General features: G+C 38.0%; 1 protein-coding gene across 8 annotated transcripts; it reads right to left on the bottom strand.

Annotated features, from left to right (window-relative positions):
- LOC135651925 (uncharacterized) lies at window positions 1-27401 on the bottom strand. Of its 8 annotated transcripts, XM_065172564.1 has the most exons (8): window positions 27049-27401; window positions 26321-26402; window positions 25866-26230; window positions 25090-25313; window positions 23975-24121; window positions 18214-18438; window positions 612-902; window positions 1-509 (listed from the first exon to the last, which is right to left on the bottom strand). In XM_065172564.1, exons 1-7 carry the CDS (start codon window positions 27322-27324, stop codon window positions 659-661), a joined length of 1563 nt encoding a protein of 520 aa, XP_065028636.1. In that variant the 5' UTR covers window positions 27325-27401; the 3' UTR covers window positions 1-509; window positions 612-658. The 8 variants fall into 8 exon arrangements, 6 of the variants coding, with proteins under 6 accessions (XP_065028636.1, XP_065028634.1, XP_065028635.1 ...); XR_010501995.1 differs by having other exon boundaries at window positions 609-902; window positions 25866-26402; XM_065172562.1 differs by having other exon boundaries at window positions 25866-26402.
- Between the last annotated feature and the right edge of the window lie 390 nt (window positions 27402-27791).

Genomic DNA, 27791 nt, shown 5'->3' with positions numbered 1-27791 from the left:
TGATTGGCGACACATCAGAACAATACTTCCATTAGAGACTGACAAGCTACATGCTCTTTCTTACATTCACAGAAGCTTTTGAGCCAACAGGGACCATCACTAGCATAATTCCGCTGGTCATAGTGTACCAGACTCATATCTTAAGTTGGCCTGAGATTGTATCTCATCTTAACCACTTTAATTTGCAGAAATATATATATATATATATATATATATATATATATATATATATATATATATATATATATATATATATATATATCACACCGCTATCACAAGCAAAGACAAGAACTGATCCAACAATCATATATATATATATATATATATATATATATATATATATATATATATATATATCACACCGCTATCACAAGCAAAGACGAACTGATCCAACAACCCACTTGGGTTGTCCAAACCTTCTAAATCTGACACACCTGCTCCGGCTGCTGCTGCTGCAAGGCGACAGGTTCTCAATATCTTTAGTTTTCTCATGGAGCAAGAGCAAACATCTACAACAAAGAAAAGGCAAAAGAAAGTACGGTGTTAGGAAAGTTTCAGATTATCATATACAAATAAGAGCAACATCAGAGAGGAACTAAACAAATTACCACCTGGGAGCATACAGTGAACCTGACATGATGCATGAAAAGTTTGCTGACTAATTGTGGTAAAGTTGCTGCTCTAGTAATTCATTTTCCTTCCTGATAGAATCAAGATCTGCTTGGAGTTTCTGAATGTCAAAATTACGGGAGGAAATGGCTGCAAGCTTCTTCTCTTGCTCAGCACCTTCCTTTCTAGCTTTGTCAGTTGAACGAATCTTCTCCACGATTTGTTCAAAGATATCGTGGATGCTAGTTAGAAGCCTATATGCCTGTCGCCCGACTGGATCATTTTTTGCATCCCTATGTTATGAAAAAAATGCTTAGTACATATGTGCCTGCAGCAAACAGACCAGGCCATTTTAAGAAAAACAACCGAACATAGCCTGGCCTACACATACATTTCCATTGACAAGAAGGAAAAGAAACAAACGGAAATCGGACCTCCAAGCTAAATGTGAAGCTAAAGACTCCACTATTTCATCAAGGATATGGAATGAACTTATATAGGAAAACAAAGAAAGAGAACTAGGTGTAAACATGGACATGTATGGCATCTAAAAAGCACAGACATGACAACACGGATACGGCGACACATCGTTTTTAAAAAAATTAGGACACGAACATGGCATGGACACACACACACACACACATATAACATGAATTTTATAATATTTATATATTTAAATTTTACACTCAATAAACAATAATAGGTTAATAATATGTTAACAGTTTAATCAGTAGCAAAAAACACAGATCAATAAACAAAAAAAATAAAATATATTAATAATATGTTAATAATCAAAATAAATGTTTATAGCTTAAAAAATCTAAATAAAATTAATTTGCCTTCGTTGGATGCCAGACGCCGCTAAGTAAGATGCTCATTGGATGTCGGTGAAGTCGTCGGACGCTGTTGAGGGAGATTTTCGATGGCCGCCAAGTCAAAGGTGGGTCGCTCGGGGCAGAGGGTCCGATAACATGACGACAATGCAATCACAGCAAAGGGGGGGCTTAGGGTGGAGATCTTGAGAGTGCGGCAGCACATGATGGCAAAGAGGGAGGTTCGGGACATATGGCTTGAAGCAGGTGCAGGCTTCACTGGACGGGATGCATGCGGTAGGTGCGGCAAAGCTTGCCTCCTCCACAAGTGGGGCTGGGCAAAGGCTTCGATGGTGAGGAAGAACGAAAACCAATAAGGAAGAAGGGTTTAATCAGGTCCTGAGGTATTTAACGCCAACGATAAGAAACCCTTAATCCGTGAGGAAGGATTCCAGGCTTTCGCAGTCCGCTCGCGATGAGGAATCCCAATTTCACAACACCTCTGCTGTTATGAGGAATCTCGACTCCGACACACTAGGCCGTATCCAATGCAATAAAAAAAATTAAAAAAAAAAGACACAACTGAACACAAGTACGCCACTTAATCCGTGGCAAATAACGAATCCATGTCTGACATGCCAATCGATGATGAATCCGTGTCCGACACATGGCAAACACGGCTATGCCACTTAATCTGGCATGTCCGTGCTTCATAGTGCAGCATAACGGTTAAAATAAATAGAGAAAAGAGAGATTGATATAGGACGAGAAGCAACATATTTCTTTTAATGATAGAGAGGTGGAGAGAGAATAAAAAAAGATAATAATAGGAAGATAATAGAAAATGAAAGGATAACCACCAGACTCGCTCTGGCTCAAGGAGCGAACTCCCAGTCTGAAAGCCTCACACCTCGGCATGTCTTGCACGTGAACGATGGAATCAAACCATCAGAAACATAACTGTGGCCTTGCATCCCTCACACATAAGGTGGGAAAAGAACACAATTCATTGATTCATCTCTAATTTATGCATTACAATATTCTAGCCCCTTTTTATAAGCTAAGTACAAGAATATATATATATATATATATATATATATATATATATATATATATATATATATATATAAGTGAAAATTTTACAATTACATTAAATCATATGATTTGATTTTCCCTTCGAAGGAGATAATATTCTTGATTGATATGCTTTCATCCTCACAGAGATTGATCTTTATAAAACCTTTCATTATGATTTAGAATCTTCAATGACAATCATAATTTGATTTTTTCTCAAATTCTTTCCATATTTTCTTCTTCCTTGAGTAAATTAGGAAACTAGATCAGAATTATTTAGTATGTTGCCATATGACAACTTATCCTATGCGAAATAAACCCTAAACTAATCAAATTTATTTAAATAAAAGATAGATAAGATTGGTTCCACGTCATATGCTTTCACTATGTTGGAACTTGCCCCGAGTTCATATAAGAGATTGAATCAGCCTTGATGATATAACATCTTGGCTAAACCAAAGGCTCTGATACCAAATATGATGTAAGACGAGAAGCAGCAGATTCTTTTGATGATAAAGGGGTAGAGAGAGAATAGAAAAGAGATAATAAAAGGAAGATAATAGAAAAAAAAGATAAGGTTAGGGTTTCCGATCTTTGTGCATGCTCATATAGCTATAGTTGTGCTATTCATAATAGTCATTGCAGTAGTTATTATTTACTGTTTTTACACTTTATTTGTTGCTGTTTATTGTTGGTATCAAAGCAATCAATAGTTAGGATTAAAATTTTCAATATAGATCGCTTATCTTATTTGGATTTAGAAATTAAAAAGCAAACAAAAATAAAAAGTAATTTAGAAAGAGGGTAGAAATTAAACTATCAAATACCTGAAGAACATAAAGTACATAGTCGATAAAAGACAAGGTTCACCTATAAAAAATCTGATAAAAGATTGTATTATAAATCTCTCAGAAAGTCTCCGAGAACAAGAGAAGACTAATAAAGAAATTTCAGAACTTATTGATCTAGCTAGAGAGTCAAGTCATAATAATCAAACCTTACTAGGAAATATAGACCATATAAGTGAACAAATCAGAGAAGCAGTGGAAGTTATCAAATAAAGTCCAAAAAAAGAGAATTGAATAAGGCAGTAGAAACAAAGTCCAAATAAAAGTGAATTGAAAAAGGCACTAGAAGCAATAAATATCTCAGATCCTAAAGTAATAGAACAAGAAACTAAAGAACTAGTGATAAAATTACAAACTGAAGTAGAAAATATCAAATAAATAATTAAAAATCTACAAATACAAATAAAAAAGATAAATAAAATTATGCATGAGTAAGGAAGATAGAACTTTAACAAAAGTCATACAAAAACCATTAAAAAAAAATACCTGCAACTGATTTTGATATAGCCTGATATGAGAAAAATAGTAATCAAAATTAAGAAGCTATCCTGAATACAATACTAGAATATTTAATCCAAACCAAAATAGAACTTATAGGAAAAATACAAAAGTTAGAACAATTGCAATTAGAAAAACTAAAAATCCCTTCAGGAACATCAAGACTAACTAAACATAAGAAACTAGACTTTTCACATATAGAATTTAAAGCATCCAGTGGATCAAAAGATGGAAACCCAATTTAAAGAAATCAATACTCAAAAGACAATGGAAAAACTGTTAAGGGGAGGTTCTAAGAAAGGAAAGGAATCAGCATTAGATAACCTAGGAGACACCCAAGCATACATTGAAAATAATCTTAAAAGACAGATAAAGAAAGAAGTTTCACCATATAAGACAAGATCTTTTGAAGGAAAAATAATAATAAGACAAGTAAAGAAATAAGATATAGCATGCGTAGAAAAAGCAGTCATAACAGACTTCAATACAGATGAACTACAAAAATCATTAGCAGAATACTCAAAGTTCCATATAAGACTAATAGTTACAAGGTATAAAATTTCGAATAATACCGCCCAATCACGGACTTAGCTGGTTTTGCCTAAGTCGTACGGCACCCTTGCGTGTCCGTCCGCAAAGGTCAGCCTCTCCGAAGCCTCCCATGGTCCCTTAGGACCTACAAAAGAGGAAACGGGTTATAGAGAAAACGCCTCACTCGGGATCCACAAGCAAACATTTCCGAAAACACTTCATAGACAATGCAAATTACAAACAGACTTTACAAGCTCTGAACGGTTGCACAATAAAGGGTCAAAATGGTCCACTACATACCGAATATCTCTCACAAGTATCCACATGACACAACCTTTATTACAAGTCTAAGAAGGCAACCAAACCCAACTAAAATGGGGCTTTTAAACCTTCGACCGTCCCTCTACATGCTGTGCAAAACATAAACAAACCAAAAGACACGGACATAAATAAATATTACATCAAACATCCTATTTAGAACTTTGTCCGTGGCATTCTCCCCGACTTATTCCTTCGACGTCCTCGTCGAAGCCTTTTGCCGACACTGCAACTCCTCGTCTTTGCTGAGTCTTCAATCTTTTGCTCCAGTTGCTCTCCGCTGCTGTTATTGAGTAGTCAAATTTTTGATCCGCTATGATGTTTCAACTCGCCAATGACTTTGACTCTAGTGTGGGGTTGGCTAAGTTGTGTTGATCCTTGTTGATTCCTGCGGATCCTCCAGATGAAGGAAAAGACCATCCTTACTATGCGTCAGTCTCTCAAATGTCTCATGCTGCTTGAATTGGGTGGATGCTTGTTGGAGCTTTAATGAGCATCGCCTTACAAACTTTCAAAGTTTTGGGTCCTTCCTCCACAAAATGTCGATCGACTCTTCTTTCATTTAGTTGTCACTTCCAAGTAGATTCGCATCACTTCCGCTTTCGATTGGCATTCTATTGGGAAATGAAGCGGATAATCTACTCTCAGTAGCACTGATCACCATTGATAAGGATTTAACAACTATTGTCTTCCATTATCTTCGAAGGGTATTTGAACCTGTGCAACGCTCCTCTGCTGAATAGATAAGAGAATTGGGGTACTCGGTTTCACCCATTCTCTTAAGAGTTGAGAAGGCAATGGTTACTTGACTTCGCTCGCCTCCTCAATGGTTGTACTCCAAGCATCGAGCTGGTTACTGAACTTCGCCTGCTCTTTGCTCACACTTCTAAAGCACTCGAAGTGTTTGCACTCCTTGTATTGAGTTAACTACTGTGATTCACCTTCTCAATGCCATCGAACTTTCAGAATGCAGGAAGTTTTCACCCCAACTTGGAGTAATTCTCTAATAGATTTGGTCGCCTCTGGGATTGTACCATCTTCTCCATCAACCTTACCGCCTACTCCATTGAGTAGCAAAGGTACAACATCAAGTACTGCTTGCTTCGTTCCTTGGTCGTGCACTCTTGCATGACCAAAAGTCCTTCACTTTCGGCTATCTTGATAAGAAGCTCGTTGACACCGGTCTTACAAAGTTCCTTGGCCTCTACCCTTCAGCCTTGTCTCGGTACTTGGAGTTTGCCTCTGCATGCTCTACCTCCTCGGCCCCTTTCACGACCAAGCGCTCTCCCTCCATGAGAGCAAGGGATCAATGACTTTCACGGAAGTCCCGCCTCTGCGGTACCATGGTGCTGCCATGCCCATAGCCCTACTATCTGTCGCTTTGCATCTGCATCCCTTTTCTTCACGATCAGTAGATATGTCTCTGTGACACTCCTCCGAGTCCACCTCTATTCTAACTGATGCTTGATTTTGGGTAGCTAAGTCCCTCTGGACTCGTCGTCGCTTCCTCACCCCTTTCGACCCCCTGCTTCAACACCTCTGTGTTCTCCAAGCAGCTCCCTTTGGTCAATGGAAAGACAGACTACAACTCTCATGCATGGCCTCTACCGTCACGTTGTAGGGTTTGCACCGATTCTGTTCTCCTTAGCTTCCTTGGTAGCAACGTTTGCTTACTCGACCTTGTCCTCTGACTTGCCGGGCTCCCTTAAGCGAATATGGTCTCTAGAGTAGTCCAACTCTCCAACTGCTTCGATCATATACCTCTGCATGATCGAGTCCCTCCCATGGGACTCGCTGGTACTTGCATTTGAACTTTTTCCTTGGTGGAACACAGCCCCCATATGCTGATGACCAAGGCTTTCATTCGATGCAAAATTCGATGCACGCATGGAAGACCCGCCTCTGTAGTACCATGGCCTTCACTCGAATCCATAGCCCATCTTGTTGTTGTGTTGTTCACCGAAGTGGAGCTTCCAGTAGCTCCCGATCATACCTCCGTATGATACAGTCCCTCACGGGACTATGTCGTGTGTATCGTGTTGCCACGAACTGTTCCACCACGATCCGTTGCACCATGTCGCCTCCTGGTGACATCTCTATTGCATTCTGATCCTTGTGGGATGAACTCGAATTGTGATCCCTCCATGTGTGGCCTCTGCCAATACATCGCAAGGTCTCTTCCACCTTCGATTTTGTTCGCTCCTTTGGCAATCGACCTTTATCCACCCGCTCTTGGGTCACACCTAGACGAAGCACCACTCTAGGACAGTCCGTCGCCTAGTAGCTCCCGAAGTCCACCGACTTCGCTGAAAATGGTGTACCATTGACTGGATCCTGGGCCTCTACCCCTACCAGCACAATCTCCGCTGCGCACCGCTTCCTTCATGGCAACTTGAATGGCAACACTGTGGCATATTCTTCAAGAGTACCCACCTCCGCGTCCTCTTGCCCTATGCCAAGGCCTTCTGAACCCAACTTCGCCTCCGCAAGTTGAGTCGCCTTAGTTCCTCCATAAATGCTTCTCCGAGATAAGGTGCATGTGCCCAAACGCTCCCTTCATCTTTGGCACCATGCAAGATGAGTCCACTCTATCAGAATGAAAGACCCATGGAACAACATGATCCTGCTCTTGCCTCTGCAAGAGTTCATGTCCTTGACCTCTGTCCAAGGAAAGCTTTGTGCCTCCGCTCCATGTTCCATCTTCTATGCCGGCTCACTTTATGCGGCTTGGGTACTTCGCCAAGTTACACCCAAGTTGCTCCGCTCCTCGTTTTGCATTGATTGATGGTGGCCCTCGCACCCACCATTCCATGGGTCAGCCATCACTTGAGTCTGATCTTCATATCGACTCCAAGTGTGCCTTCATTTGTGTTGCTTTGGGTCGCTCCCCACTTGATCTCGCAATACATCCACCAATGCATTCTCTCAAGAGAGATCACGCGACGACTCCTCGCTGCTCGCTCGGTCCATTGAGCTTTGTGGAGTTGTTGTTTTTGAGGTACTCTTCAACATGTACAGTCTGTTGCACATGATTCTTCCTCTGGAGAACTAGGATCTATCCCTCCTGGATAACTATCCCGCTGGAGCAACATCTCTCTTCGTTTCGGAGAGCACCATCCCCTTGGACTACTCTGATTTGCTGAACAAACTATGCATTGTTCTACCACCTGCAAACGCACTTGCTAGATTACGACTCCACATAAATACAGCCCCCGCTGCACCACTGAAGGCCTAGCAACATATTGAACTCACTACACACTTTAGCCTCCTACGGACATATCCTTCTCATGCCGAAGAAAAAGTTCCAATGCTCCATGGCGCCGAGTTCCGGTCGCCTTGGGATGGCCGCGAACATTCCATCATCCGCATACAAGCCCTTGCATGATTACTGAATTCTTCGAGTTAGCAATTCCCCTCACCTTTGTGAGCTTTGCAAAACTCTTTCGGTCGCTAAGCAACTCATTCCACCTTGCATGGTCTCACCCTTTACCAAGCGTCTCGCTTGCCTAGAGCACTATCAAGTGTAGTTGTCAACATCGAGCCGTAGCTCGAACTCAGCCATCCCAACCTTTGTGCGCTACGCATTCTTCCAAGCTTGCTTGTTCTCGTGGTGCCTCTTGCGCAAAGGGTTGGCTATTCCTCTGAATGCCAATCTCAGATGATCGCTCCTCCAAGCGACTCCTTTTCCCTACATCTCCATGCCTGTTTTCCCTCAAACGGTCGCGCGTGTACTGACTGCCCTCAACGCAGCCCCGTTAGGTCCCCAACATTTGCATGCCAAGTGTTTCTATGAGTACTTGTCCCGCTCTGATACCATCTGTCACAAACTTAGCTGGTTTTGCCTAAGTCGTACGACACCCTTGCGTGTCCGTCCGCAAAAGTCAGCCTCCCCGAAGCCTCCCATTGTCCCTTAGGACCTACAAAAGAGAAAATGGGTTATAGAGAAAATGTCTCACTCGGGATCCACAAGCAAACATTTCTGAAAATACTTCATAGACAATGCAAATTACAAACAGACTTTACAAGTTCTGAACGGTTGCACAACAAAAGGTCAAAATGGTCCACTACAGATCGAATATCTCTCACAAGTGTCCACATGACACAACATTTATTTACAAGCCTAAGAAAGCCACCAAACCTAACTAAAATGGGGCTTTTAAGTCTTCGATCGTCCCTCTATATGTTGTGTAAAGCATGAACAAACAAAAAGACATGGACATACATAAGTATTACATCAAACATCCTGTTTAGAACTTTGTCCGTGACAGCCCGGTACAGGCAGTACATACTGGTCCGTCAGCTGACCGATACACGGACCGTCCCTTACCGGACGGAATGAAATATATATGTATATATATATATATACATATATATATATATACATATATATATATATACATATATATACATATATATTTATTTATTTATTTATTTATTTATTTATTTATAAATATTTTTATAAAAGGCGACGTTGCATCGCCTTTTTCGACAACGTCGCCTTTTATAAGAATATATATATATATATATATATATATATATGAGGCGACGTCACGTCACCTCGACGACGTCGCCCCGCATGGGAGAAGGAAAAGGCGACGTCGCCTTTTATAAATATATATATATATAAATATATATAATCTTTTATATATATATTTATTAATTTATATATATATATAAACGAGACAATGTTGCCGAATTATATATATATATATATATATATATATATATATACCGAACGGTATACCGCTCGGAATACAATATCATACCGTACCGAGCGAACGTCGAAACTCCGGTACGGTATGATATTGCATACCTTGAATAGTTATAAGAATTGTAAACTTAGTCAGAAAGGGAGTAGGAGGAACATTTATGACATATTTTTTGTGACCAATTTAATAATCATGACCAAGCTCAAATAGCTATGCACTAGTGTAATATGAATGACAACTATGCTGTAATAGGATGTATACCAAATTTTTCCATGAACCTAGTAGAATTCTTAAGATATATTAAGATAATATTTAAAAGCAATAGTTATGACATGATTCTTGAAGCAATAATATTGCAGTCACCATAGGCTTAATAGGAACACTACATAATAAGTGTAGGATTTTTATTACAAATAGAAAAACTAGTGGAAAGTTTTGCAATTAGAGGTATAAATATGATCCTCGCAAAAATGATTGAGACTTTAAAATTTGAAGACTGGGATCTAGGAAGTATAAGTAAAAGGCAAGACATCGAACTAGAAGCAACCTCAAGACATGTATACACTAATGTCCAAGGATTTGCAGTAGCAAGATTTTCCAATTACATAGAAAAAATAACCTAGCTAGAAGATGAAAATATTATTAAAATAAATATGTTAAGTGAAATAAAGCCTAAAAATGATAATGAAATAAACTTTCATTAACTTTAGCTACTTTACCAAACAAGTAAATGAAGACATAAGAAATAACCCCATCAACTAGGAGATTTATATAGAAGAAAGAAAAGACCAATGAAATATAAAGGAAATAGTCTAGAATTTATGACATTAGAAGAAATTATCTTCAAAACAGAGAGAGGAGAAGAAGAAACAAATAATATAATAGAACAAATCAAAGGAGAAGATGTAGATAAAGCCAATAAAAATGTTATAGAAAACATCAAAATCTACAAGATGGACAATGAAACAAGTAATCATACAAGAATATATCATGAACCACAAAGAATAACAAGGATTATTGAAGATGAAAAAGATGAATTTGAGATCAATGTAATAACAGAGAGAGAGAGAGATTTCCACGACCTATTAGAAGAATCCTTGCTACCAGAAATATGATTACATATAATAGATGAAGGAAACATAAAAGAGGAATTTGAAAATAGAGGAGCCTGAGAAAGAAGATAATGAAATATATCAACTTGAATTCGGAAGCAAAGAAGAAGAATGTTTTGATGAAGTAATGATAAACAATGAAGAAGTAATGATGAATGATGGAGAAGCTAGTTCTAGTAGGGCAACCCAAGAAAAACAAGGAGAAGAAATGGAATACAGATACATATGTAGAGAAAAACTTACTACAAGCATAAATTTAGACACTATACTCATACAATACTAGGAAGAAGAACTAGAAGATTGGGGACAAAGACTAACATTTTCATTTTTACAATCAGAAGTAGACGACTCACTAGATTTTATAAATAGCTCCTTAAGAGGATCACTGAAAGATATATTTCATGCATATTATGCAAATAAACATACATCCTACTTAGAAGTCATCGAAAGGAAATATATACAATTATGGATACAGTTTGAAAAAGCCTTAGCAAAATACTTAAGAATACCTATGACACAATTGGTAAATGTGTCATAGGAGATACCAAAAAACAAAAGCAAAATACTTAGGATACCTAAAAAAGATAAGGTGCTGTAACCTAAGTTCATTAGAAGACTCCTCAAAAGCCCTTGTAAAATATTAAGCAAATCAGGACAGGCATCTAATCCATATTACATAGGAAAATATATAACTGGAATTAAAGAAAATTTAGGAGGAAGACTGCAGAAAGAATTGCTGGAATATATAAAAATCTCAAGCAGAATTTTCAGCAAACGATAGGCCATAAGATTTGCCAAAAATTTTTATGCCCAGATATGTGACAAAGTACGATTGCTAAAAGGAAGAAATCTCTTTAGAAATGATAAAAGAGGATTCGGACCAGGAGGATGCAAAAAAAATTGCATATCATGAACCTGATGAATTCGGGTGCCAAAGACCATCACCAAGACGAAGAAAATCATATAAAGAATATAAAAATTATAGATTAAAACCAGTAGGAAAAAGAATATTTAAGAAAAAGTATTATAGAAGATCAGATACAAAAAATTATAGAAAACCCAAAAGACACCAATATAGGAGAAAATGCGAAAAGAAATGCAAATGCTACTTGTGTGGAGCTGAAAGCCATATAAAACCCAATTGCCCAAAATTAGAAAAACCTCTAAAATATATAGAATTACATCAATTACATCTAGAAGAAGATGCAGATTCAGATAACTCTAGTATATATGAAATAGAGGAGATACGAGATTTAGAAGAAGTAAACCTTTTGGAATTAATAGACCCTAGAGACTATATAGAAATTGGTAATCTAAAACCAGTAAATAATGTAAGCACAAAAAGCATATATGTGACTTCAATTATAAAATTCAAAACGACAAATGTAGTTACTAAAGCTCTTATAGACAGAAGCCAGATCATGTGTAATACAGAAACATATAATCCCAATAGAATACCTTAAAAAGTTAGATAATCCAGGAAAAATTATAATGTTTGATAATATCCAATATGAGTTTGAATATTTCATATCAAATGTAACAATAGAAATACAAATACCATATTTTATCTACCAAGAACTCTAGTTGTCAAAATACCAGGTGTTGTACCAATCAAGATTCGCAATACCGTACCGTACCGGTATTTCGACCTGGGCTCGGTACCGGTATGGTACGGTATACCGAGCGGTACACCCAGGTGTATCGAGTACTGTAGCACTACTATAGTGCTACAGTGCACTCGGACCAGTAACAGGCAGTCCGCGTACCGACAACCTGTCGGACCGGTATATACCGCCCGTACAAGGCGGTACAGTTCGGTACGGCAGACCCTGGTACCAATAATATTAGGAATAAATTTCATACGTTCAAAAGGAGTCTTATATATAAGCAACAGGACAGTAACTTTGTTCCCTAGAGCAACCAACATGGTAGCCAAAATAGAACAAAGTGAAGACTTCACAGCAGACATTATAGAAGAAGCTAGAAGAGATTGGACATTTGGGATAAACCCAGCAATTAATTGGGAAAGGAATAATATAAAAGCAAAAATAGATTTAATAAATTCAGATATTACAATAATCACTTCAACTATAAAACCTTACCCCTTGGATATGGAGGAATTTAATACACAAATTAAAGAATTACTATAATTAGAAGTTATTAGAGAAAGTAGGAGTAAGCATAGATCTGCAGCTTTTATGGTTAGAAACCATTCCGAGATAAAAAGAGAAAAAGCAAGAATGGTAATAAACTACAAAAGATTAAATGATAATATTAGAGATGATACATATTTAATACCAAACAAAGATGCGATCCAAAGAATAGGAGAAGCAAAAACATTTAGGGTGCATTTGGAAATATTTTGGAGTATTATGAAAGGCATATGTTAATTCTCTGTATGACAGTATGATCATAGCAGAATATTTTGGAGTAACAAAGTTAAAAATCAAATATTCAGAAAGGCATGCATCAATATGGGACAAAATAAAAAAATGTAAAAGTTTGTCCTGCATTCTAGAAAGAGGATTAATTGAAGAAATTGATTTTTATTGTTCTTATCTCAACAATCTAGAAATAGAAGACATTCCCTATAGACTTAAAGTAGTCCTTCTTTATATACCAGGAAAGCATAATTTTATTCATTTGAAAATTGAATCCTACCTAGCAAAATGGACAAAGAATGGGCAGAAGATTCTAGGATATTCACAACTTTGATCTTATCGTCACACTATTACACATTTTTTCATTCTATCAGATCAATAGAAAAACCTACAAAGAAGTCCGTACATCTACACAAAACTAAATATATTATGGAGGATAAATGGCAAACTAGAAGAAAGCTTATTGCTTAAGGAGCTTGGTTCCTATACAGCTTTTATACACAGCTCATTCCTAGAAGCAAAGAGCTTCATCAATACCTCATGTATGAAATTAAGCAAAAGATGGACAGATAGGGATAGAATCTTTTGAACGAATCATGGAATGCTATGGATTAGCCTATTGGAGAATATGGCCATATGGAAAATCTATGTAGAATCTGATAAGGAAAAAAGAAATCTTCAACAGTTAAAAAATGTAAAAGAAAAGAATGCTGACGACCCTTTGGGAATGAATGAAACAGATGAAAGTATAGACCATATTATAAATAAACTTGATCAAGTTCACAGTAAATTGCAATCTCTGGCTCAGAAGATACTTGATCAGCAAATGACCGATGAAAGTCATACATAAGCTTCAGTATCCATGGGTAGGTGTCTGGTCCGCCGCCTCCGGATCCGGTTTACCGCCTCAAGATAAGAGCGTCACTTAGATAAAAACAACAATGTAGTGAAGATAAATTGAAGACGTCAGCAATGACATCTGCACAACACTGTTCAAATCGTCTCAACACGCCTACAAATATATCTAAAGTTTGTGTATGTGTGCTCTCAGGGTCCCTTAGCCTTCCAACCCTATAGTGTTCATCATGAGTCGCCTAAGAAATCAGACACAGTTCTTGTAAGTTTTCTGTTTTAGTTGTATCTTTCTAAAATATTCTTCATGCTGAATATTTGAATAATAGAGTTTCTTTGTAAATCGTTGTATTCTGAATAATATAATTTACTCGCTTTTAGAAGCTTTTTCTGCAATCTGTTCTATACCTATTTGCACTACATAAGTCCGTTGGCTCTTAGATAAGTAGAAATTGGGCAAATCAGGCAATAGTTTGGGTAAAGAACTAGAGCGAAGAGATATTTTCTAGTTAGCTAGATTCTTAACAATCATAATAATAGTTCTTAATAGTATAAAAAGGATAGAGACAGAAAGAATTATTTGTAGATCCAATGAAAAAGGTTAGAAGCATAATTTAGAAAAGGGCAAAAATACCAAAACTATTCACAAAGACAAACTTCGGATAGATTTTACATAAATAGGGAGTGTATTTATGGGCATGTCGAGGGGGTTTGAACAGTGTTGTGCGAATGTCATTGCTGACATCTTAAATTTATCTTCACTAAATTGTTGTTTCTATCCAGGCGACATTCTTATCCTACGGCGAACCGGATCTTAAGGCAGCGGACCGGACACCTGGCCATGGATTCTGTAGTTTATGTATGACTTCCATCGGTCATTTCCTGATCAAAAATCTTTTGAACCAGAGACTGTAGTTCATCGTGAACTTGATCAAGTTCATTTATTATATGGTCTATACTTTCATCTGTTTTATTTGTTTCCAACGGATCGTCGATATTCTTTTCTTCTACATTTTCCAACTATTGAAGATTTTCTTCTTCTCATCAAATTATACAAGTTCAATATGGTCATATTCTTCAACAAGTTAATTCATATCATTCCATAGTTCATTCCAAAGATTTTATTCTTGTCTATCCATCTTTTGCTTAGTTTCATACATAAATTGTTGATTAAACTCTTTGCTTCTAGGAATGAGCTATATAAAAACAATATAGGAATCAAAATATATTTCATATCAAGGTCCTTGGGCTATAAGCCTTCTTCTAGTCTATCATCTATTGTTCATAATATATTTAATTTTGTGTAAATGTACAAACTCCTCTACAGGTTTTTCTATGGATCCGATAGGATGAAAAGATGTGTAAAAGTTTGACGATGAGGTCAAAAATTATGAAAATTCTAAAAGCATATGCTCATTCTTCGTTTGTTCTACCAAGCAGAATTTTCAATCTTCAGGTGGATAAAATTATTCTTTCCCAATATATATAAAGGAGAGTTGCTTTAAGTCTATAGAGAATGCCTTCTCTTTTTAGACTATTGAAATGAGAACAACAAAAATCAATTTCTTCAATTAATCCTCTTTCTAGAAAGCAGTACAAGCTTCTACCTTTTCTGATTTTGTCCCATATTATTGTATGTCATTCCGAATATTATATTTTCAACATTTTTACTCCAAAATATTCTACTATGATCATACTATCATATAGAGGACTGACACAATGCCTTTCATAATATCACTTATGATCTTGATGAGTCATAGTCATCCATGATACTGGAATTCCTTGTGGTGACATATTAGGAACATTTTATACTAGAAAGAAGAGATCACAAAGCTTTTTTGGATTTCTAAGAGTTCCTTCCTATCTTTTGTCCTCATTATTTCATAAATATAATCTTGAACTTTTGTTGGCAGTTTTTTCATAAAAAACTTTTTCAGCTATTGCCTAACAATGTAGTTGATGATCTGTATTTCTTTTCTTTCATACATTTTCCTGTGCCATAGAGCTTCTTCTGCTAATTCATGATGTTCTTCCAAGCAGGATTTACGGTTCTTATTTCCCTCTTCTAATTCAGCTATTCTACTTGTTATATACTGATTTTAGCTAATATCTTGGTCCATATATTGCAGAACCTCTAACAGACATCCATTTATTGTATTTTGTGCTGATATCAAACTATTATTGTAACTGTCTATCCTTTCTGCCATTCTATGTAGACCTCTTATTACCAATTTATACTGCTTATAATAAGAAAAGTTGAAAATATCACTTAGAAGAATTTGATCTTCAGTAGGGAGAGTGCATTTGGTTTGAAATAGCCGAAAGCCTTTTGGACCTGGGAATTCTTTCGAGCTCATGTTCCTGAAGAAAACCAAACTTTATTCTGAAATTTGCATCTCGCCTTTATGTAACGATAGTTTATTTTTCATCTTATTCCTATTTATATTCCTCCTATCAGCGGATAGTATTGATTCATAAATTTTCTTTTGAAATATAAAAATTCAAGTCCAATATGTGCTTCTTTTATTTCAATTGCCTCTTTGCTACATGCATAAGGCATGTTGCTATATTGCATTGTATTCTATTATCGAATATTTGCCATATTTAGAAGTAGTTTACCTTTCGTACCTCTGGATTTCTATACAACTCGAAGTAGGTGAACATATTTTCATTTGGATCATAAAATATAGTTTCTTTTTCATGTCTAATCTGAAACAAAAGAATTTTATTGCATTACCTCTTTCAAAATGTATTCCAAATTCTATTGATTTCTCATAATCCAGTGAACCATGCCTGACAAGAGAAACTTTCTCTTTCAGCTAATACTTATTTGTCTTTGTCTAGAAATGTAAATAATTTATTTTGTTTTGTTCTGTTGCTTTGAAGGTGAAGATATTATATCCAAAGTTTTTCATTATGAATTGTTGTATTACTTCTAGAATGATATTATTTCTCATTGGTTTTATTAGTTCTCTACATAAATAATCTGCAATCTTATTATCCTTTCCTTTGATATGTTGGGATTGTTGCTTATAACCATTTCCAGTGATGTAGTCTACTAATCTATACCATCTTCTTTGTACTAATCTACTTTTATGTGTTTTATTATAATAAGCTACAATATTATGACAGCCAACTCTTAATGAATTCTTTGTCTAAGTATATTCTATAGGCATTAATTGCATTAATTATTACTTCTATTTCAGCATCTGTTGATGTTAATATAATATTTTTGATTATATTTTCCATTTCTATACCTATAAATTTCTTCTTTGACCTCGATTTTTTGTTATAGGATCGCTCCCCGTCTATTTTATGATGCATCTGTTTCTATAATTTTTGTGGCTTCTTGTCTAGGGATTCCTAATTGCAATAGATGCTTTATTTTTTCTTTTATTTTGTATACTAACTTTTTATCTTCTAGATTAAAATGTTTTTTTTCCAGTTTTCTTTAGTTTATTATATAAAGGTTGTGTTAACTAACTCACTTGCTGTGGCTTAAGAGACGAACTCTCAGGATGAAAGCCTCGCACCACTCACACACAAGGTAGGAAAAGCATACGATTCATTGATTCATCTCTAAATAATGCATTACAATGTTCTAGCCCCTTTTTATTATCTAAGTACAAAAAAAAATGTAAAAGTGAAAATTTTACAATTGCTCCAAATCAAATATATGATTTGATTTCCTTTCGAAGAAATAATTTTCAATTAGGATTTGGGATCATCCATTAGGATTTGGAATTTTCAATCACGATCATAATTTGATTTTTCTTAAATTCTTTCCACATTTTCTTCTTCCTTGAGTAATCTAAGAAACTAGGTCAAAATTATTCAGTATGTTGTCATGTGACAACTTATGATATGCAAAATAACCCCTAAACTAATCAAATTTATTTAAATAAGAGATAGATAAGATTGGTTCCACGTCAAAGATGATGGAAGTGTAGGAAGTCTCTCATGATATAGTAATATAGTACAAACTGCCAAGGAGCACAAAACGAAATAGCAAATGAAGACTTACATGAGGCCAAGGAAACAAGGATGTCATCCAAGAAAATACTTGAATTCCTTCTAAAATTTCAGCATGCAATAAAAAAAAAATTAACTCATTCTAGTTATCCTAGGCATATACTGAAACTACCAAGTCAAGACCTCCTGAATAGTAGACAACACCAACTGAATGCTGAGGCAAACAACAAATATAATCCTAAAAACTTAAGGAAAAGGACATTTAATTTGATTACATGACCAGTGAACATCTGTTGCACGGAACCATAGCAATAGCTATGTCTCATGAAACAAGGTCCAAAATAAGATCACATAAAAGAAGCATGCCAGAGTTCATCATTGAGCTGAATAGCATAATTTTCTGAAATTGCTCTATATGAACAAACATAAGCAAAATTTTCCTAAAGTTTAATAAAACCTTAACAACAAAAACAAGAGCAAGATGCAAAATCTTATACCTGAAAACTGTTTCTTCAACCACAGCATATGTCCTGTGAAGCCTTTCCTGTATGGAATTACTCTCTAGCTGAACTTCTCGAATCTCCTTTAATATTCGATGAAGGTCAGTGTCTTGTTTCCAGCTGTTCTTTGTTATTTCAGTCACACGATCAATGTAATATTTTCTAGAAGGAACTTTTGGCAATTTATCAAGCTCGACAATTAGTTCAGCATGTTCAACCTCCCTGAGAACAACAAAAAGTAAGCCAGGAGAAACAAATTTGACAATCGTAATGGAGATAAAACAAAATGAGCCTAAAAATTATTGATGTAGCACACGCCTTTTTCCTACAACTGATTTGTAACAGTTTACCTATTATTTCATTTCTGGAAAATTAGATCAAAGTTCTAGTTCACAAGTAAACTACAGCATTGGTACCCACACTATGATCTACATATAACCAAAGTCTTCAATTTCAAATAATACCACCCGTACCGGGCGGTACAAACCGGTACATGGACCGCCTGCTACTGAACGGTATATATATATATATATATATATATATATATATATATATATATATATAAAGGCGACGTCGCCTTGATTTTCTACTACGTCGCCCTGCTTGGGGAGAAGAGAGGCGACGTCATAGATTTTTTTTTTTTTACTTATATATATAGGCGATGTCGCCTTGTTTTTCTGTGACGTCGCCTCGGCAACATCGCCCCGCATGGGGAGAAGAGAGGCGACGTTGCAGATTTTTTTTTTTTTACTTTTATATATAAATATATATATAAATAAAAGATCTTTTTACTTATATATATATATATATATATATATATATATAGAGAGAGAGAGAGAGAGAGAGAGAGAGAGAGGCGATGTTGCCTCATTTTTCTGTGACGTCGCATCGCATGGGGAGAAGAGATTTTTTTTTACTTAATATATATGTATGTATATGTATATGTATATGTATATATACATATATATATATATGTATATATACATATATATATGTATATATACATATATATATGCATATATACATATATATACATATATATACACACCAAGCAGTATACCGAAACATACTGCTTTGTCACGGACTAAACTGGTTTTGCCTAAGTCGTGCGGCACCCTTGCGTGTCCGTCCGCAGAGGTCAGCCTCCCATGGTCCCTTAGGACCCACAAAAGAGAAAACGGGTTAGAGAAAACGCCTCACTCGAGATCCACAAGCAAACATTTCCGAAAACACTTCATAGACAATGCAAATTACAAACAGACTTTACAAGCTCTGAACAGTTGCACAACAAATGATCAAAATGGTCCATTACAGATCGAAAATCTCTCACAAGTGTCCACATGACACAATCTTTATTTACAAGCCTAAAGCGGCCACCAACCCAACTAAAATGGGACTATTAAGCCTTTGGCCGTCCCTCTACATGTTGTGCAAAGCATGAACATACCAAAAGACACAGACATACATAAGCATTACATCAAACATCCTATTTAGAAGTTTGTCCGTGACATTCTCCCCCACTTATTCCTTCGATGTCCTTGTCGAAGCCTTTGCCGACACTGCAACTCCTTGCCTTTGCTGAGTCTTCAATCTTCTGCTCCAGCTGCAATGCGCCTCCTAGCTCCCAACTGCTCTTCGTTGCTGTTTTTGAGTAGTCGAACCTTTGATCCGCCATGCTGCTTCAACTCGCCAATGACTCTGACTCTAGTGTGGGGTTGGCTGAGTTGTGTTAATCCCTGTTGGTTCCTGCGGATCCTCCAGATGAAGGAAAAGACCATCCTTACTATACGCCAGTCTCTCAAATGCCTCATGCTGCATGAAATGGGTGGATGCTTGTTGGAGCTTTAACGAGCATCGCCTTGCAAGCTTCTGAAGTTTTGGGTCCTTCCTCCACAAAATTTGCCCATTGACTCTTCCTTCACTTAGTTGTCACTTCCAAGTAGATTCGCATCACTTCCGCTTTCGAATGGCATTTCGTTGGAAAATGAAGCGGACAATCTACTCTCAGTAGCACTGATCATCGTTGGTGAGGATTTGACAACTATTGTCTTCTATTATCTTCGAAGGGTCTTTGAACTTGTGCAGAGCTCCTATGCTAGATAGATAAGAGAATTGGGGCACTCGGTTTCGCCCATTCTCTTAAGAGTTGAGAAGGCAAAGGTTACTTGACTTCGCCCGCCTCCTCGAAGTTGTACTCCATGCATCGAGCTTGTTACTGGCCTTCGCTTGCTCTTTGCTCACACTTCTGAAGCACTTGAAGTGTTTGCACTTCTTGCATTGAGTTAGCTATTGCGATTCACCTTCTCAATGTCATTAAACTTCTGGAATGCAGAAAATTTTCACCCCAAATTGGAGTAAGTCTCTAATAGTTTTGGTTGCCTCTGGGATTGTATCATCTTCTCCATCAACCCGGTCGCCTACTCCACTGAGTAGCAAAGGTACAGCACCGCGTACTGCCTGCTTCGTTCCTTGGTCGTGTACTTTTGTATGACCCGAAGTCCTTCACTTTCCACTATCTTGATGAGAAGCTCGTTGACACCAGTCTTACGAAATTCCTTGGCCTCTGCCCTTCAGCCTTGTCTCGGTACTTGGAGTTTGCCTCTGCATGCTCCACCTCCTCGGCCACTTTCACGACCAAGCGCTCTCCCTCCATAAGAGCAAGGGATCAATGACTTTCACAGAAGTCCCGCCTCTGCGGTACCATGGCACTGCTATGCCCATGGCCCTACTATCCGTCGCCTCGCATCTGTATCCCTTGTCTTCACGATCAGTAGATATGTCTCTATGGCGCTCCTCCGAGTCCACCTTCATTCTAACTGATGCTTAATTTTGGGTAGCTAAGTCCCTCTGGACTCATCGTCGCTTCCTCACCCCTTTCAACCCCCTGCTTTAACACCTTTGTGTTCTCCAAGTAGCCCCCTTTAATCGATGGAAAGACAGACTGCAACTCCCATGTATGGCCTCTGCCATCACGTTGTAGGGTTTGCACTGATTCTATTCTCCTTAGCTTCCTTGGTAGCAACGTTCGCTTACTCGACCTCGTCCTCTGACTTGCCGGGCTCCCTTAAGCGAATATGGGCTCTGGAGCAGTCCAACTCTTCAGCTGCTTCGATCATACCTCTGCATGATCAAGTCCCTCCCATGGGACTCACTGGTACTTGCATTCAAACTTTTTCCTTGATGGAACATTGCCCCCATATGCCGATGACAAAGGCTTTCATCCAATGCAAAATTCGATGCACGCACGGAAGACCCGCCTCTGCGGTACCATGGCCTTCACTCCTTAAATCCATAGCCCTTCTTGTCGTCGTGTTATTCATCGAAGTGAAGCTTCTAGTAGCTCCCGATCATACCTCTGTATGATCTAGTCCCTCACGGGACAATGTCGTGTGTATCGTATTGCCACGAACTATTCCACCACGATCCGCTGCACCATATCGCCTCCTGGTGACATCTCTATTGCATTCTGATCCTTGTGGGATGAACTCGAATTGTGATCCCTCCATGTGTGGCCTCTGCCAATACATCGCAGGGTCTCTTCCACCTTCAATTTTGTTCGCTCCTTTGGCAATCGACCTTCATCCACCCACTCTTGGGTCACACCTAGATGAAGCACCGCTCTAGGACAGTCCATCGCTTAGTAGCTCCCGAAGTCCACCGACTTCGTTGAAAATGGTGCACCATTGTCTGGATCTTGGGCCTCTGCCCCTACCAGCACAATCTCCGCTGCGCACCGCTTCCTGCCTAGCAACTTGACTGGCAACACTGTGGCATATTCTTCAAGAGTACCCGCCTTCGCGTCCTCTTGCCCCGTGCCAAGGCCTTCTGAACCTAATTTCGCCTCCGCAAGTTGAGTTAGCTTAGTTCCTCCATCAAATGCTTCTCCGAGATAAGGTGCATATGCCCAGAAGCTCCCTTCGTCTTTGGCACCATGCAAGATGAGTCCACTCCGTCAGAATGAAGGACCCATGGAACAACATGATCCTGCTCTTGCCTTTGCAAGAGTTCATGTCCTTGGCCTCTGTCCAAGGAAAGCATTGTGCCTCCGCTCCATGTTCCATCTTCTATGCTGGCTCCTTTCATGCGGCTTGGGTACTTCACCAAGTTACACCCAAGTTGCTCCGCTCCTCGTTTTTGCATTGAGTTAATGGTGGCCGTCGTGCCCACCATTCCATGGGTCAGCCCTCCCTTGAGTCCGATCTCCATACCGACTCCAAGTGTGCTTTCATTTGTGTTGCTTTGGGTCGCTCCCCCACTTGATCTCGCAATGCATCCACCAATGCATTCTCTCAAGCGAGATCATGCGACGACTCCTCGCCGCTTACTCGATCCATTGAGCTTCGTGGAGTTGTTATTTGTTGAGGTACTCCTCCTCAACATGTGTAGTCCGTCCCACATTATTCTCCCTCTAGAGAGTCGTGACTTATCCCTCCTGGATAACTGTCCTGTTAGAGCAACATCTCTCTTCGTTTCGGAGACCACCATCCCCTTGGACTACTCCGATTTGCTGAACAAACTGTGCATTGTTCTGCCTCCTGCAAACGCACTTGCTAGATTGTGACTCCACGTCAATACAGCCCCCACTGCACCACTCAAGGCCTAGCAAAATGCTGAACTCGTTACACACTTCAGCCTCCTACGGACGTATCCTTCACATGCCGAAGAGAAAGTTTCAATGCTTCATGGCGCCGAGTTTCGGTTGCCTTGGGATGGCCACGAACATTCCATCGTCCGCATACAAGCCCATGCATGAGTATTGAATTCTTCGAGTTAGCAATTCCCCTTACCTCTATGAGCTTTGCACAACTCTTTCGGTCGCTAAGCAACTCATTCCACCTTGCATGGTCTCAACCTTTACCAAGCGCCTCGCTTGCCATAAGCACCATCAAGTATAGTTGTCAACGTTGGGTCGTAGCTCAAACTCAACCATCCCAACCTTTATGCACTCCGCATTCTTCCAAACTTGACTGTTCTTGTGATGTCTCTTGCGCGAAGGGTTGGTCATTCCTCTGAATGTCAATCTCAGATGCCCGCTTCTCCGAGCGACTCCTTTTCCCTACATCTCCATGCCCGTTTTCCCCGAAACGGTCGCGCGTGTGCTGACTGCCCTCAACGTAGTCCCGCTAGGTCCCCCACGTTTGCATGCTAAGTGTTTCTATGAGTGTTTGTCCCGCTCGGATACCATCTGTCATGGACTTAGCTGGTTTTGCCTAAGTCGAGCGACACCCTTGCGTGTCCGTCCGCAAAGGTCAGCCTCCCCGAAGCCTCCCATGATCCCTTAGGACCCACAAAAGAGAAAACGGGTTAGAGAAAATGCCTTACTCGGGATCCACAAGTAAACATTTCCGAAAACACTTCATAGACAATGCAAATTACAAACAGACTTTACAAGCTATGAACAGTTGCACAACAAAGGGTCAAAATGATCCATTACAGACCGAAAATCTCTCACAAGTGTCCACATAACACAACCTTTATTTACAAGCCTAAAGCGACCACCAACCCAACTAAAATGGGACTATTAAGCCTTCGGTCGTCCCTCTACATGCTGTGCAAAGCATGAACATACCAAAAGACACGGATATACATAAGCATTACATCAAACATCCTATTTAGAAGTTTGTCTGTGACAGCTTGGTATACAGTACCGTATCATACCGAGTGTATCTCGAAACTTCAGTATGGTACGATATTTCAATTCTTGCATATAACAATTATTCATTAACTAACAGTTGGCATTCTTATCAATAAGTTTTACCTTCTGTGAATTTCTGACATTGTGGCCTCTGTCACTTGTTTAATTTCTTTTAATTTCAAAAGCCTTTCTTGCAGTTCAGGTTTTTGAGCATGCATCGACTGCTCAAGCAATAGTGGTCTCACTTCTGCTGTTCCTTTTAGTGCATTCCTGCAATCAAATAGATAAAGCAGTGTGAAAGTTGTAGAGGAAAGTTGCAGTTGATTTGAGCCTCCATAACTTTCATCCTCTGGTACATTCACTGTCCAAAAGTACAGTAGCTTTAATAATGCTTTCAAGCAATCAGCATTTACTTGCCATGTTTAGCTAGATTGTGGTAAGATATACAATCAAGAATTAGCTACCATTATCTCATATGAATGAGCTGCAGACAGAGGAGAATTGGAGCTTGATTATTGTAAGGAAACATGATATGTACTGCAGAGAAGATTGTGTCTCAGAAAAGGCATATAAGAGTAAACAAAACATAAAGAAGCACAGAACTTGCAAGTCAATATGATGATCGAGAATGGATAACATGTTTAGCAGTTGCACCTAAAGAATGACATTGAAATCATTAAAGATCTTTACCAACATGGACATCCATCAACGTGGTGTGACATGATGTATCAATAAAACCTTACTAATATTTCAAAGAATAATGAACACAATGTAGTGCAAATGCCAAGTTCCTATGAAATGCATTGTTCAAGAAAAGAGGAGCTTGCAAGGTTTATAGTCTCTCTTTTTTTTCAGCTTTCATGATTCCACACGTGCAGCATAGTTTTTTTTGACAGCAAATCAAGTTCCTTTTTGTCTTTTTAATACCAGTGCAATGCGAGTTCCACTACCTGTTATGCTTTGGAGTCCAAAAAAGCTTGCACAACATTGAAGAAAACTTAACAGCAATAAATAATTCATTAATAAACCCAGAAAGCCATGCCATTCAATATTAATACCAAAAGTGCTACATTCCATGATTGAAAGCATAAAATTATGACAAATATTATTAGTAATCATTATGAATAGAATCAGAAATTCTTACAATACTGTGACTTCTAGTAGCAATATGTCAAAGTTCCAAGCATCAACTTATATTGAGATTTTGTTGTGATTGAAGATATACCACAATATCCTACCATTGCATTTCCAGTTTCACAAGATTGCCCCTTCTTGCTTCTGCTTGCTCATTGAGCTCTTTCAAACAGAGCTCAATAGAATGTTGATCATCAAATGCCATTTTCACAGCTGCTTTTAGGAGCTCATACTCAGCTTCTAGACCCTGAATTTCGAAGACTTTAGACTGTGTTTTCTCCTTCAATGACTTCTCTTGATCTTTCAAACACTCAGTCTCATTTCTTAGCTGAAGCAGATATTTGAGGCAAGTAACATCACATAAAGATAATAATCATATTCAAAAATAGACCTATATGAAAAAGGGTACCATCTATGTAAAACTCCAAAGAAAACCTTTTAGTAATAGCACATGGGTTAAAGGAAGACAAATTTATAGAAAGATAAAAATAACTCCAAAGTGAGAGGTCTGAATAATCTAGTACAGTTAATTCGAAGTCAAGCATTTGAAATGATTAATAATATCCATTTTCCTCTGAAAAAATGTTTGATCGCAGACAATTTCAGCGACACAAATTAAATGTTAGAAATTGTTTATTTAAACAAGAAGCAGATCATCTATAGCTTTGTGTTCATAGAGATATGTACTTAATGTCTAAGGTTCACTGTATACCCCACGCTCATATAAAAAGTTTTTGATGAAAGGTATGTCTGCAGAATTTCCTCAAAAAAATATATGTTTGTACAAATACATGCTTTTATCAAAAGGAATAAACAACAAGAAGCCTAGAAAGCATACAAAATAGACTCTAGTAAGAAAGATTGTGATTTCACAACTTACCTTCAATTTTTCCAACCGGAGAGAAGCCAGTGTCTGTTCAAGTTCAACAATACATTCACTATCTTCCTGCACAGTATGCTCTTTATTGGCACATACCTCTGTGGAATTCCTTGGTTGTTCTGAAACATATCCAACATTTCCCTCCTTGCAATGAATCTCTATATCACATTTCCGATGCCCGTATAACGATCCTGCATCATCTGACTCTTCCAGTGGCCCTGGAACTGCACTAGCACCAAGCAACCCATGTGTGTTTACTTCTGTAACATCTATATCAGATATCTCCCGTAATTCTTTGTATGATCTTCCGGAAGTACATGGAAAATCATGTAAATCTTGACTCTCATACATTTTATTAGGCCACTCTGTAAGCAATTTTGATGTATCGTTAGAACTATCACCACTAGCTAAGGTGCTGTCAGAAGCATGACTGGTTGTTGTATCATCTGATGCACCTGTATTCAAAATTGATTCAGATAGCCTCTCCACTAAAAACCTCAGCAACTTGTACGATTCCTCATTTGTTGGATATAGAAACTGGCAAAACCAATAGATTATTCTGCTTCTGAGAATATTTGTTAAACAATGATTAAATCATCAACAGAATCAGAAGAAGAAGAAGAAGACACCAAATATTAACACAAGGAAAGAGGATAATCTGAATTTAACTTTTGAAGCTTGGATATACAACCAAACAAGTTCTTCAGGAACATCAAGGTCAAACTAGTTTTAGAGCTCAAATGGTAATGATTAAGCATGAAGTTCAAAACCATAAAACAGGAACCCAATCATTAGTCTGGAAGACTGAAAGTTTTTCTCATTTTGTTTCCCTTACCTGATCTCATTTTCACACCATTTATGGTTATAGTTACAAGGAAAAAAGAGCAGATATTAACATCGACAATTAGGGACTTAAGTGAATTTATACGATTAGGGTTGATAAAAGATTCCACTTGATCCTATTCTAAATTATTGTTTGCAGTAACAGAAAATTCAGGGAAAGTTATTGTTTGCAGTAACAGAACAAACTCCTAATTCTAAATTCTTCCTCTCCTTATTCATAGTAGACTCTTTGATATGGATTCTTCGAATATAAAATAAAGGTCTTCTCACCCGAATCATCATTGTCGACAAGCGAACAGATTGGTCGCTTACGAACAAAAGAAAAAGGGGGAGCAACTACCTGGTGGAAGCTGAGATCGTCTTTATATCCGATCGACTTGATGACCGCGGCAACATCCGCGCAAACCTTGAACCGCTCCGCGGCGGCATCCGGGATCGAGGTCGGGAGGGACGCCGAGGCGGCGCCACGGATTAGGCGAAGAGATTGAGCGCAGACGGAGACGAGGGCGTCGGGGGAGAGACCTTTGATCGAAGAGGAGGAGGCGGAGAGGCCCGAAGGAAGCGAAACGCCGGAACTGCGCAGCGAACTCAGAAGGATCTCCTCCGCCTCGTCCATGGCGGCGTCTTCTCCCCGATAACAACCCCCCTGCCCTTGAGACTGTTAGCTATGTTATAAGTTATTTGCTTAGCCTCTCCGTGGGAATCTCTATAGAGAAGGCCTATGACTTCATTCTTTTAAACTGCGAATTCTCAAAAAGATTTGAAATTTTTAGGAAAACTTTGAATATGACACTTATGGATATATGTCACTCGTTTTTTATTTTTAAATTTTTTTTGATATTTTTATAAATTTTTAAGCGTCTAAACAATATGTCATTTTTCTATTTTTGTTCTTATTTTTATATTTCTAAAAAAATTATAAAGCATCCATACAATATTTTTTCACATTTGAGCTTCTAAATAAGTCAGCAATATATGTAGAAATTTTGGTGGAGCAAAACTTTTTCCTAATAGATGATGTATATTATTAAAAAAAATATAAAAAATTTTCTAAAAATAATCTCAAATTTTGAGGAAAGCTAT

This window comes from Musa acuminata, chromosome BXJ3-10 (genome assembly GCF_036884655.1).
Source record: "Musa acuminata AAA Group cultivar baxijiao chromosome BXJ3-10, Cavendish_Baxijiao_AAA, whole genome shotgun sequence".
Classification (NCBI taxonomy): domain Eukaryota; kingdom Viridiplantae; phylum Streptophyta; class Magnoliopsida; order Zingiberales; family Musaceae; genus Musa; species Musa acuminata.
Note: the sequence above shows the minus strand (reverse complement) of the source record. Positions and strands in the feature narration are given on the sequence as shown.